Source organism: Corvus brachyrhynchos, unplaced genomic scaffold, assembly GCF_000691975.1.
Source record: "Corvus brachyrhynchos isolate BGI_N302 unplaced genomic scaffold, ASM69197v1 scaffold61, whole genome shotgun sequence".
NCBI classification, from domain to species: Eukaryota; Metazoa; Chordata; class Aves; order Passeriformes; family Corvidae; genus Corvus; species Corvus brachyrhynchos.
Window position 1 is genome coordinate 2,401,619 of NW_008236478.1, and position 14,059 is coordinate 2,415,677.

General features: G+C 41.1%; 1 protein-coding gene across 3 annotated transcripts in view; it reads right to left on the minus strand.

Annotated features, from left to right (window-relative positions):
- Positions 1–237: 237 nt before the first annotated feature.
- FAM21C (family with sequence similarity 21 member C) overlaps positions 238–14,059 on the minus strand; it is a 36,383-nt gene continuing 22,561 nt past the window's right edge. Inside the window, exons 21-28 of one of the 3 annotated variants that reach the window (XM_017725957.1) lie at positions 12,153–12,281; positions 11,844–11,942; positions 9,569–9,685; positions 7,922–7,984; positions 7,027–7,239; positions 4,692–5,294; positions 3,889–4,063; positions 238–721 (exon numbers count right to left, since the gene is read on the minus strand). In XM_017725957.1, the coding sequence (XP_017581446.1) occupies positions 585–721; positions 3,889–4,063; positions 4,692–5,294; positions 7,027–7,239; positions 7,922–7,984; positions 9,569–9,685; positions 11,844–11,942; positions 12,153–12,281 (1,536 nt within the window). In that variant the 3' untranslated portion in view covers positions 238–584. The remainder of the gene's footprint in view (positions 722–3,888; positions 4,064–4,691; positions 5,295–7,026; positions 7,240–7,921; positions 7,985–9,568; positions 9,686–11,843; positions 11,943–12,152; positions 12,282–14,059) is intronic. The other 2 variants (XM_017725958.1, XM_017725959.1) reach the window with 2 other exon arrangements.

Consider the following 14,059-nt stretch of genomic DNA (forward strand, 5'->3'; position numbering starts at 1 on the left):
ACCTGCCTATATGAAATAGCTCATTCTAGCTGGTGTCAAGTCCTGCTCTGAGATTTCCTAACTGCTTCATTCCATAAGAGAAGCTATACCTGATACTAAACCCAGCCTTACCCTCCCATTAGCTCAGTAGGTGGCAGCTGACCCATACAAGGCAGGGTAGTGGTTTTGGTTGCTTTCAAGTCATGATGCAGACAGTCTAAGCAACAGGTAAAGAGGAAAGTAAGACATGCAGACAGATCAAGTTTAACAGACTCCATTTACTATTTATCAATTATTTTATCTATATATCTGTTCAATAAAACAAACTATACTTTATATAATAGATTACTTCATTGCAGGTATTGCACAGGCTATATTCATCTTGGCGCCATTGAAACATGATAGCAGGAGGTTACTGTATTTTTTAAAAAATATATAATTTAGCAGAATTAGACTAGCACAAGAGAATACTAACCATTTTAGATGGGTAATCTCATTTAAATATCCATGTCCATCTCATTCCAGCTCTACTGAATTAGAGAATCCAGAGTATTAGTACTGGACAGGGCTAAGGAAGGCTGCTTCTCTGTAACACATCCCCTTGTCTACTGGCCTCCAAAGGCATTCAGCGGGTCATCAAATGTGCTCAGGATCTTGCTTTCAGATTTTGCTTCTGAGGCTGCTTGGGAAGATCTGGCTTTGGGAGTGGGTATCTTGACTTGGCTGCTAGAGAAGATATCATCTAAAGAGGGTAACAAAAAAAAGATTTTAATGAGAAGTGACTACTGAACAGAAGCAACATTGTACATGAGAGACTCCATCACACAGTGGTGACTGCCAAGGACATTCTGTGATAAAAATGCTTTCCTGCTACTTGCAATTCTGGATGCATTTGTAAGGACATACGTGGGAGCCATTAGCTGTAAATCAGATTAAGATTTTTTTTTTTTTTCTTCTCAGGAGACAGCATAATACTTGTATTTTATAACAAGTTCAGGCTCTCATAAGTATTTGAAAAGTACTAATAAATTAAAGCTCCACAATAAATTCTATCAGGCAAGTGCCAGATAACATCCCTTTTATCTAGAACATTAGTGTCTGAGGAACCTGAGAGATCCAAGAGCTGTGAGGTTGTTGCTAAAAAAAAAAAAAATCAGAAGAGGAAAAGAAGGTAGTTACTAGTGACTACTGTGGTGATATCCACTAACCATGAGTCTAATCTACAGCACAATAAGAACATAATATAAACCACATAAAAACAGACTATGGCTAAGATGCAAAGAAGCAGACAGCTATAACCACCATCCTGATGAATATTCAAAAAGTCTAGTCTACAGTCTTGAATCAAAGTTTCCCACCATCTTCCTCAATACAAGCATTTCTGATGTGAATAACTAGGACCACAAAGTGGAAAAATATCACACGGCCATTAAGGCCGAGGACACCAATACATAGAAATTTAATCATCCAACACAGATATCCTATGTTAGCTGCAGAGCTCACAGTCCTGCAGTTCCTGCTGTGACTAGAACTGCTTATGTTTAGGACTGTGCTCATGGAAAGAGATGAAGCTGCTACCATACATATGCTGCAGGGTTTTCATGAGGTTTTCTAAGCATACACAACAGTGTATCTCTTACTGTAAACTAAGAAATTTAGGATACTCAGATTATGCAGTTGGAGTAAAAACCAAAAAAATTACAAGACTTAGATATGACGATCACCAGTGATTCACCAGGCCAGTGTAAGTAGAACATAACTGGTCTTGAATCCCTATTAGGAAAACACAGGTTTTATATATAGCCACTGAGACTAGCTGGTCACAGCATGGTGCTAATAACACCAAGGCTGTGGGTTTGATCCCCATAAGGGCCATTTGTGTAAGAGTTGGGCTTGATGATCCTTGTGGGTCCCTTCCAGCTCAGAATATTCTGTGAATTACTAGTCCAGAGTATAAAAACTAGTATTTCAATCTTCAGCACGTAGCCTAACCTTGAGCAGAGACCAAGCACAATGTGGTCTGTCACAATGTGTTTCCCTGTCTCTTCTCACTACTTCAAATTCAGCATGTGTCTGCTACTGTGCTGATCACAGGGATTACACAGGAATAATCCAGGACCACATTTCAGCACAAGAGCAGTTTAGAAAGGCAGCAAAACAGAGTAATCCCCTACTGGCATCACTCCAAAGCAAGAAGCTATCACATGGATTAGTTTTACAGCAGAGGGGAAGTACAGTGAGTGCTATAAACAGCAGAGGTCTCATTTCCATTTTTTATAAAGAGGCTTAAAGAATAGAAACATTTTGCCCAGGGAAAACAGTATTTGTCAGAGTACAAGAAAGCTCAGTCACCATTTTGAAGATAGGCAGAGGTGACATCAACTGTAAGGTGACTGAGGACTCTAGTGACTGGAAGGTGTGGTAGGACAAAACAAAATAGCCTGCAGCCTTCACACCCCTCCAACTGCAGCTGAAATTTATTGTTTCATTTGCAGCACAAAGGTTCTCCTAAGACAACAATATAATGCTCTGTGAAAGTGCTACCACGATCACTTAAGCCAACCCTTAATGTGAAAGGTAGGCAAGTGCCAGTTCCACAACTCTACTGCCAGCTGGACATCCTCATGTTCAGGCATCTTCCTGCACTCCTGTGGGTGTTCTGGAGCTCCATGAACTCTAAGAAGCTGCATACCTATGGCTGTACCACTGAACAGTCACCACTCTAGAGAAAGATGAAGACCATCAGATGCAGGTGCTTTAGATGCAACAGGAATCAAGATCAGATGTGACATCAAACACAAAGCTTTAGCACCAGTCAATGTCAAAAGTGGAAATGCAAACAACAGATTCTGTTGTGGCTTATTTTCAAGTAGCACTCTACAACTGTTTTTTCAACATTCAGTCCAGATTTTTGTGATGAATATTTGGAAGGGTTAACTGCCTGGCAAATTCTTTCATTTACTATCGATGAAAAAACATAAATTATTAAAATAAGACTTTTTTTAAGACATCCAATATGTATTTCAAATACCTTCCTAAAAAAACCTTTAAGTCTTATTTTTTACATCAATCAAGAAGATTTTGAAACCTCAAGGTGCTCATTCTCCAGCAAGATTTCTAGAACATTTACAGACTTCAGCCATCAGGCTAGAATGTTTAGCAGCAGTCCAAGTAAAACAGCAGTAAGTCAGGTTCAATTTGAGTAAGTTAGAGGGAATGAAGACTTGACAAGAACCAAAGCTAGAGAAGAAAAGAAATACAAACAATCTCAAAGAAGAGCTATGAACATGAAGAGCCTGAGAACAGGCGCAGCTGAGAATCACATTACTTTCAGTATTTCCACTGATGGAGAAGAAAGGAGCATGCTCTGCATCATTTCACATTACTACTTGCTGTTTTTTCAACAAATTATATATGGCAAACCTTTGCTTTCAGGTGAAGTATCTGTAAATTGTCCTGGGTACACACATGAATGTAAACAAAAGCTTATGGGCTCCAAGGTAGTTAACACAGTAGTGAAGGTGGGATGGGCAGAGATGCTAATTTGTTCATATCAGTGACATATCTGAAAGTACAATACAAAAAGCTGTGCAAATTAAATACAGAATCTGTCTCAGAGCCATAACAATGTGAGATGAGTCTCTTAGAAACTTGTTCAGAGTAATTCCCTACAGGAATTAAACTTTTTCTCAGAACAATTTTATACACTCTCCTAAACTACTTAAATGCCATGCTAGTTCTACAAATCTAGAAAGTTCTCATCCAAGGTTAAAATCCAAAGATGACCAGAGATTTCAGAGCAGCTTAAAGTAAAAGAAAGCAGAGCATTCTAAAACATCTTAGATGAATGCAATTCAGGACAACGTTACAAGACTGGTAGCAAGATTTTTTACTTACACATACACTTACCCATATCATCGTCAAATATGGATTTTTGTTCCACCTTCTTCTTGGGCTTCTTTTCTTTTGGTTTTACAGTTAGATCCGCAAAAATATCAATGTTATCATCAAACAGGTTAGTCTCTGGCATCTTCTCTTTAACTTTGGTCATTGGCTTAATTGCCTCAGTAGCAAATATATCATCCTTGGAGAAAAACAGAAAGATCTCATCAATCCACAACACACTTCAAAAAAATAGTCAAATGATCCATACACAGCATCTGAGATGTTTAGAAGACTTGGGCTTCTTGAGCTTATCAGTCAATGGTTGACCTCAGTGATCTGAGAGCTCTTTGCCAACCTAACTGGCAAGAAGTTCAAGACCCTTTTCCTCATGGGAGACTTGGCAGAAGTGTCTTAGTAGTGGATTGTACACAGGTCAAGTACAGCACACAGAGGCCTGTATCAAGTGCCCAGCCCACCAATTTTATTCCTTTTTGAAAGTATTATTTGGCTGCTGGGAATTGAACAGACAGTTAACAGACAAGAACCAAATACCTTATTATTCTGAAAAAGATATGTTGTCACAGCACATTCAGTGCATGCCTGCTCTGTGTTAAGGCTCCACCTTTTAAACCACTGCTGCTAATTAGGGGCTGAACAACCAAAGAAAGGGTTTCCATATCCCAGCAGTGGAGCAGGACTGAGAGTTTACTTCATTCCCTATCCTGAACACCTCATCCTATTCAGCAGCCTCTATTAAACCCAAGTTAGAGGGGTCTGCATATGGCTGTGTGGAAGAAAAAAATCAACATGGCAGGCTCAGACATTACCTCAAAGATATCTTGGGCAGTAGGGTCAACTGCTTGGTGGACAGCAGATTTTACCTCCTTTTTTCCAGTTTTCTGAGAGGTGAAGAGAGAATCTTCCTCTTCCTCCAAAAAAGGCATAGGGTTGCTTTTTGTTGAAGATTTTTGTTGTACAGGCTGGAAGAGATCACTGCTGTCCTGATCACCCAGATCAGGCTTTTTCTCCCTGCCCTTGATGGGTTTGTTAGCCACATTGTCTGGCATTCCCTCCTTCAACTTTGATTGTGCAGCTGGTCTGGATGTTGAGCTGCTTGCAAAAAGGTCTTCAGATTCAAACAGATCATCCCTATTTTCTGTGGATTCTGGAGGAAGGAGTTTGTTTGTCCCAGCAGACAAAACACTGCTGTGAGCTGGTAGTGACAAGCTAGAGAGAAAGCCATTTTCCTTGGACTCTGCTTCAGTAGCAAGAGGCTCCTTTATGTTCACTACTGCTGACGTCTGTTTTGGTAGAGAAAATTGTGCCTCTTTAGTAGTGTCCACCTCCTCACGCCCTTCAGCCTCTAGGGCAGCCAGACGGCGCGCCATTCTGCTAGGGGGTCTGCGCTTTCGTGGAACCTTGATCCTGGTCTGCAAGGAAGGAGGAAAAGCAAAGCAGGATCATACATATGGAAAAAGCCCCACAGGACATTCAAGCTTGGAGCAGTTTGGAGAAAGGTTCAGAAATATAACCCAAGACTTTTGATTTTCTGCCCTTAAGTCATTCCACAGCAGTGTAACTGGTGTACAAATGCAACAGCACTCGCAAGTAGAGTCACAACAGGTCAGCAAGCCACTCTAGCCCCTTGGCTTTAGGTAATACCTTAGTCAGCCTATTTCCTTGCTAATCTAGGGGCTTTTATACTGCAGTTCAAGCCATGACTAATTATATTTTCCATGCAACTTCATTTTATGCATAGCCTACTGCAGTTAATTGCTGCTTTTAAGGAAGCCCCCTGCAAGTTTCCATTATAGCCTCTCCCCTATCCCACATGGACAGGAGTATTTACATGGGTAGGAAATGGATCACTACAACCTCTTCTTCCCTTTTGTTAATTGCTCCATGCACTGTTCTTTGAAAGGGCGGGCAGAATGCTGGGCAGGTTACTTTGTTCCAGCCTTTGGAAAAAAGTGCATTTAACTGGATATATTTACACTCAAACTTGAAAGGCTGAAGAAGCAATGCTTTGCCAAAATTACAACATCTAACCTGAGCCACAAAAAGCATTCACCATATAGTTACCAAGATGCTTCTTCTCAGATTACTTCTGTAAAGAAACATGCATCATCACTACACTAAAATGAACATTCAAGGTTAAAATTATGCAGCTACAGGCACTCTATTCTTTGCAAGCCTATCTCTTTAAAAGTATCACAACAGAGAGCTTTGTCTGTTGGAACACGCTGCTGTTGGAAACAACCATGCCTACATGGTAATGCACCAGGCTGATGAACAAGCTTCAAACCCATTTGTCACTAAGTGGTCACGTCAGCCGTTGTGGTGACGGCTGCTGCATCTTCCCAAGTCACCTCTGCTGCTCATCTAGTAATGAACAGCCTCATCAGCGTTAACAGAAAAAAGAATCAAAGTTAAGATTTTAAGTTATCTTACTCAAATTGCTGCTCTCAGGAAACCCCACAGACTTATAAAATCATAAGCACCTTAGATGAAATCTTAACTACATGGTTGACACTTGCATTTTTTTAAAGAACCACTAAGTCTTTAATTAGAATATACCTTTTGCAGTCCATAGAGTAAAAAGTGTGAGTGAGAAACAAGTGAGTCAGGAGGCAGAGATCTGCCGTGTCAAAAGCTGTAACACTTCTTTTTGTTTTGCTTTGTGTGAAAACAGAAGTTTTCTTTGAAAAAGAATTGAGAGTTTTTATCCACAGAGGAGGTAAAGATCAACCTACAGCAGTGATGTGTTCTGGATAGCTTGCCAAAGCAGCTGCCTGTAACCTATTTTATAGTTAGCCTAGCAAGATGTCTTTTAAATATTTTTTTAGGTTGGTGTCTCCTGGGATAGGACAAGATATTATGCGCTAACATACCTTCAATGAGCAGGGAAATCCAGTATTTGGAAAAGGTGCACATGTACTTTAAAAAGGCACCAGGTATATGCATAAGCCCCTTACAGAGCTAAGTATAGGTGCTAAGCTAAACTTTCTCTTCAGTGATCCACAGAAGTGAGAGGGGATTAGATTTTCACACTCCCATTTAGGTTCAGATAAACCACACTGTTAGCATACCAAAACAAACTCCTGCACGAGGACAGACTGTGTTTTTAATCCCCCTTCCTCTCGTCCTAAATGCCAAGGTTACCTTATTGGCGCTGTGCAAGGTGTCTGCTTGCATGGGCTGATCAAAGCTTACACCGAGTTCTTCATTGCTTCCTGCAGCAGAGAAGGCTTCGCTGTTCTGTACATCCTTGGGCTCATGTAATGGAGTGTCCAGCACTGGTAAGGGGGACTTGACATTGGAGACCTTCGGCATTGCACCAGGTAGTAAGGCTGAAGGGTTAATAGCTAAGTTAGCCTACAAAACAGAGACAACAAAAACATATACACAAAAAGAGATCACATTACTACTGCTCCAGAGCAAGCATGGCTCCAGAGAAGCAGCAAGAACTAGTATATCTGGGTATTCAAGTTCTACTTCTAAAGTGCCTGGCTTTTCTCAGACCTAAGAACTTCTGTGTCTCCCAAATGCTCTCACTAAAACTGTGGAGTAGTCAACACTATTATTCTGTTTAAGAGTTTCAGGAACAGCTTGGTCAGGTTATGCCAGACCAAACACCTATGGAGCTCAATATTCTTTCTGAGGACACAATGGCTCTGACTTTGAATGGTACTGTTATATAGACAGTTATTAGTCATTTCGTGTCAGAAAAGGGACATAATGATAGTCTCCCCTAAGAGTCTCTAAACATACTTAATAGTGCTAAGAACAATAGCAGTTCAAAGAGGAGCCCACCCTCTGCCCTCCAAATATGAGTAAATAGTGCTGCTTAGAGTCAGGACTGAAACAGAAGGAGGAAATAATACTAAACATGCAAGGCAGAAAAAGCAATCCAAAATATGCCATCTGAAAAAAAAAAAAAAAATTGCAGGATTAAGGTAAGGAAGCAATAAGATTTGTTTCAGGGAAAGTCATCAGTGAGGCAAGGAAGATTTTCTTTTTTTTTTTTGAAAGTTAAAGTGCCAGTAAAGTTAATTACTTGTAGCTTTCCAATCCGAGATGAAGGCTCTTTGGTTTTAATGGGAACAGGACCTGTAGATTTCTGCACAAAATTACATTGGATTAAACAAGTTGACATGTTGTTATCAACCAGACCATAGTTTTCATTTTAATACATCTTTAGAAAGCAGCTAATTGCTTGCCAATTTCTTTTGAAGATACTTTGTTATCATCACTTTCTACCCTAGAGCTATAGTCACTCAGTTTTCAGTTTCAGTTTCCCACATGCCACAGCACCATCATTATTACCACATTTCATTCACCCTTCCTTCTACCCAGTATTATACTTTGCCATGGTACCTTGAGGAACATCCATCTTCTCCAGGTCACTGCCACTAGCCAAATCAAACCAGGACCACTACCTTCTCTCTCCTTGCTTATTCCATCCCCTAAAATCCTCTGAAGCCATACTGCCAGGCAATGATCTAACTAACTTTTCTCTTTGTGACTGGCTGTAACAGGGGTACAGACTTCAATGAAGCCCACATGGAAGCCAAGAGAGCTTCAAAATTGTTCCACTCAGACTTCAAGGAAAACAGCTTCAGAGAAGTGAGCGTTCCTCTAAAAAAAGCAGGCCAGTAGTGCTAGAAAGAGGACTAGGCTATAAGAGCAAGAGCAGCTGTTTGGGCTGTCAATTCTAGGACTCAAGGAATGGATCAGATGAGCTAAGGTGCTCTTCCCAGGGCTTGCTCTCCAGAAGTTTGTAGTCTGCATGGTTCTGTAAGCTAGGTAATACTGCTGTTGGTATGACTCGGCAGTCAGAGTTCCTTCAGCTAGGTTGAAGTAACTGAAGGTTTGCAAGGGTTGGGACACTAGTTTGAAGGGCTTGATAGCATGACAGAGGAATCCTAGAATCTGAGGAGATTGTTCTCCACTTAATTGCATGTGTTGTTCAGCTGAACCTCAGACAGGCTGAAATCATTCCTATACCAGGCTGTCAGTAGCTACAAAAACTAGGAAGATGAGGCTGGTTCTATGCTTCAAGGAAAACTTTACAATAAGGGAAGACATGCTAATTACTAGCCCTACAGACTTGCTCTGTGCTCGTCAGCTCAGGGGAGAAAAAACAACTCCCACTTCCTACAACAAAAAGCTAATCTACACATGAAAATCTATCAAGCAGTTCTGGTGAGGCACAGGCCAGAACTCAGATCCAGATCACCTCTCCCAGAGACCCTTGATTCTACAAGATTAAGGACAGGAGCCTTGTTTGCTCACCATAAAGTCTCCCAAGATAAGAGTCTCAACTGACGCAGAGTTGTGCTGCATGCCTTGATCTCCTTTCTGAGAAAGGCTACTTTTAAAGATCACATTCACCTCAACAGACTGGCACTTCAGGGAAGAAGAAACAACTAATTTTCAGTCCAGTTGGACCTAAGATGTAGCTCTTCACTGCCACTTCACTTTTTTAAGTGTGTGTACAATGAATAAAACACTGCATCAATAACATTTAAGCTTGCTAGTAAGTGTGCACCTGCTGATAAGCAGAGAAGTTTGGCCACACATTGCCACCTGACAGCCAGTGAATCCAGGCATTAGTTTTCATCTTTCCAAGACACTTACTTAAAACAGGATGATACATCTTTTTCTTTGGATGCTGATCAAGGCACAAGATTTAAGTACTTGCCTCTGTAGTTGCTGCCTTCAGAGTTTCATCTTGCTTAGCACTTAAAGCATTTTCTAGGTTACTGCTCACTGAGGAAGGGCCAACACTGGTCTGAAGAGTTTTCTTCTCAGCCATTTTCTGAAAGCATTATGGGCACAAGTCAACACAATGTAAAAAGCATGGTGTGCAGATACAAAAAAACCCCCAAAAGAACACAAGCAAAAATTTTTAAAATCTTGCTTTTAACTGAACAGAAAACTAGCCACCTATTTTGATTCTGCTGTGCATAGTTGTATTTGGTTTGCATGGCCAGGTTTTGGTAGTGGTGGTGGTGGGGCTACAGGGGTGGCTTTTGTGAGAAACTGGTAGAAGCTTTCTCCATGTCTAGCAGTGCCAACCAAAGATGGATGTGCCGCTGGCCAAGGCAGAGCCAATCAGGAACAGCGGTAACCCCTCTGTTATAATGTATTTACAAAAAAAAAAAAAAAAAAGGAAAAGTTATTGCACAGATGTAATTGCAGCCAGAAAAGGGTGGAGTGAGAACACATGAGAGGAACAGCAGACACCAAGGTCAGTGGAGAAGGAGGGAGACGAGACACTCCAAGCACCGGAGCTGAGATTCCCCTGCAGCCTGTGGTACAGACCATGGTGAGGCAGCTGTGCCCCTGCAGCCCATGGAGATCCACGGGGGTACAGAGATCCACTCACACACAGCCTGTGGAGGAGACCCAGGCCAGAGTAGGTGGATACCTGAGAGAAGGCTGTGAACCCGTGGGAGGCCTGGGTCCTGGCAGGGACCTGCAGAACTGTGGGAGAGGAGCTCCCACTGGGGCAGATTTCCTGGTAGGACTTGTGACCCTGTGGGGGACCCATGTTATCACAGGCCATGCCTGAAGGGCTGCACCTCATGGAAGAGTGACCCACATTGCAGCAGCTTCTCGAGAACTGGGATGGACTTAGGTTGGGGAAGTTCATGGAGAACTGTGCCTGGTGGGAAGGACCCCCCTCCCTGAGCAGTGGCAGAAACAAGGTGTGATGAACTGACTGCAACCCTCTTTTCCCATCTCCCTGCACCACTGGAGGGAGAAGGTGGAGCTGGGAAGGAGACGGTGATGGGGGAGAAGGTGTTTTTAAGGTCTTACTTTACTTCTCATTATTCTGCTCTGATTTTGCTAGAAATAAATTCAGTTAATATCTCTAATTCAAGTCTGTTTTGCCCGTGACAGTATTTGGTGAGTGATCTCTCCCAGTCCTTAAACTCATTTATATAACACAGAACTTTGTTATATTTTCTCTCTCCTGTCCAGCTGCAGAGGAGAGTGAGAGGGGGGCTTCAGTGGGTATCTGGTATCCAGGCAAGGTCAACTCACTATAACAACAGGCACTGGCTTTTGGCTCTGCAAGGCAAAGGCCTTCCATTCCTCCATTCCTTTAGTCTACCTCAACCTTTGCTGTTTATGCTAACAATTAATAATGAGAGTTTCAATAAACTTTCAAATGCGTGCATATTGCCTCATCAACAAAACAGTGGGGAAAATAAAGGCACAAAGCTTGCTAAGGAACAGTGCTATTTTTATGTTTTCAAGCAACCAGGCTCCATATATAGGCTCCCAAGCACTAATTACTTAAGACCACCCTGTCCACAGTCCTCAAAGAAACTGTTTCCAGGAACTATTGACAGTTTTCTAGCCTAACTTCCAGCTATAGACATGAATATAGATTAAAGTAGAAGTTAGTTTCAATTTAATTAAGCTACCTACATTTAAGAATAGCAGTTTAGAATGCATGTTAGGACTTTGACCTCAGATCACCTGTAACACAGTGTAGTTCATTACTGCAGCTACTTGCCCTGTGAAAGCAATCAGGTGACCATGAGGATTTTAATACTGCATCATTACCTCAGATCAAACCAAGCTGCAGAAACTTGAATTACACAACTCATAGAGCAATGCTCATCAGTCATGAATGAAGCACAGGGAAGTCATATTTTCAAGTTAAGCAATTAAACAAAAACTCTACTACTCTGACTTCTGCTCAGGTGCGTCCTCTTACACCTAAGCCAGTCCCAGGGGTACACAAAAATAAATACAATCCAATTCTCTCATCCCAACTTTGGGAGACCCAATGTGTCTGTTTGCTTCCTATGTCTTCAGGGTCACAATGACCATTTCTGTTGTCTCAAAAAGGTTTGAAAAGTCACTTAATTTCTTGTGGGTATACAAATGGAGAAAATCCCTTCCATACGCTTCTTTCCAATCGCTTTTATATACGCCATTTACAGTAGAGAAACAGGTACCGGAATGTTTGTTTTAGCAGTACTGAAGAGATCATCCTCATCATCATCATCCCCAAAAAGCCCTCCTCCAGGTGGTGGCTTCAGGATACGGTTTGCAGACTAAAGAAACAAAAGATAAAGATAAGATGTATCACAGATCCAAAGCACATCTCCTTCAGCCCATGATGCCAGAATATATCTGACATTAGCATTTGGCCCTCCCTGGAAATCAGTGACTTCTAAGCTATGTCCAAACAAGGAATACCAGTAGGCTGAACACTTCAAAGACTGTTTTTAACTAGCAGGTTCAGAGAAGAGCTTTGAACTCACCATTGACTTCTTGGGGCTGGCAAAGAGGTCGACATCTGGATCGTTGTCCTTCTGAAGTTTGTGACTGAAGAGGAGCTCTTCGTCTTGAAAGACCCCAGTGCTTTTGGGCCGAGTACTTTTCTCAGAAGCCTGGAAGGAGAGGAGAAAGGTCCACACAATGAGGAACTCCCTCTATAAGGAGGTTATTTGCCTCATGATAAGGCAGGTTACAATTCCCCTAAGGCTACACTACAGCTCTGTAGTGGTAACAAAAATATAACTTTAACTGCTGGTTATGTTTTATTTTGACAAAATTTGCAAAACTTACAATGTAAGTATTTGTATTTACAGTTCAATTTAATAAGACATTCACCACAATATATATGTCTGCTGATCTAAGATCCAGCTGCTACTATTTACCTGTGAAGCTTCCTTCAAAGGGGAAAAAAAAAGTTTTCAGTATGTTGTGACTGTACAGTAAGGTTTATATTAAAAAAGTAAGACTTCTATGCCTTAAAAATTTCAGCTACGGATGCAGGACATATTAGGAAAAGGAAGAGACTCTCTTAGTTAGCTTCCTAAGCTATCCTTTTCAAAGAAGAAAAAAAAATAGAATAATTTTTTTTTTAACATAAGGCCTTTAAAGCTATTATTGTTGCTAGACTCCTTGTTCTTCTCCTGTGAAAGCAAACACACACCCACAAGGAAGAACAGAACATACTGCCTTTGGAAAGAACTTGTACTTTCAAATTTGCTGGTCTGGGGAAGATTGAAGTTACATGTATCACCTATAAACCCTCCACTACCTGGCAAAGTAACAAGTATCAGCTTCTTGAACACCAAAACCAATGCCTTTTTATGATTGTGGTCATTGTAGGCACCCAGGTCTGGCTTTCAAAGGCCAAGGCCCCACTCAAATGTCCAGGTGAAGGCCCATACCTATATGTTCCATCACCCATCTGTCTCCTGAAACAACTCAAATGCAAGGATGCCTCTTCAGAGCATGACTGAATGTCCAGTATCATGACACCAGACACAAAATCCAGGCAGCAAGAGTCATCATCATAAGAATAAAGCCTGATTCGCCCCATTCCTATCCAAGTCTCCAGGAACCCCATAGGGCAGCCTAAGTTTAATTTCCAGGGCACCATTTTTCATCCATACACCCTCTCTTATGATTTTTATTACTGTGGGTTTTTTATTACATTCTCAGCCTCTTGTGCACCAGCTTTAATTTTGTATCAAAAGCCAGGTCACATTTTTAGAGCACTAGAACTGCTGTTTATGCCCAGATACATGAAAACCTAATGCACATCTAGAATTATCCACACACAAAACACATATTAAGTTGAAATAAGCAAGAAAAGTAGTAGCACCTTTTAGACTTGCCTATCAAAAAAATGTTAAGTTCATAAATTACCATTCTGATTTTTGCATTTCAGCACCTTAATCACTTTGTGACTACTATATGCTGACAGATGATAGCTTTGAAGGAAAGGTTTGAATGAATTTCTATCTTTCAAATTCATAGGACAGATGTGGCTTCTTTCAATTATCTCCCAGTGTGCTCACCACAAAAAACCAAATGCAGTATTCATTCACAAGTAGTAAACAACGGCCCAAGCTAACAATCCATTTTAACTCAGAAGCTGCTCTAAACAATGATTTTTCTCCCACAGTCATCTATTTCATTCAGTTCCTAGGGCTTCTGAATAAAGTGTACATAGCCTTTAGGATTGGCAGCTTACTTTACATGGTCACACTAAGATGACAAAACCTTGTGGTACACTGTAGTATATAGTATGTACCTTTTGACACTACCTCAAACTTACAGAAAAAATTTTGGTACATTTGCATCAAGTAGAAACAAGAACATTGCCATGGATTCAAGGATATTGCTGCTGAAAATTCCAAGACCACCTCTTGAT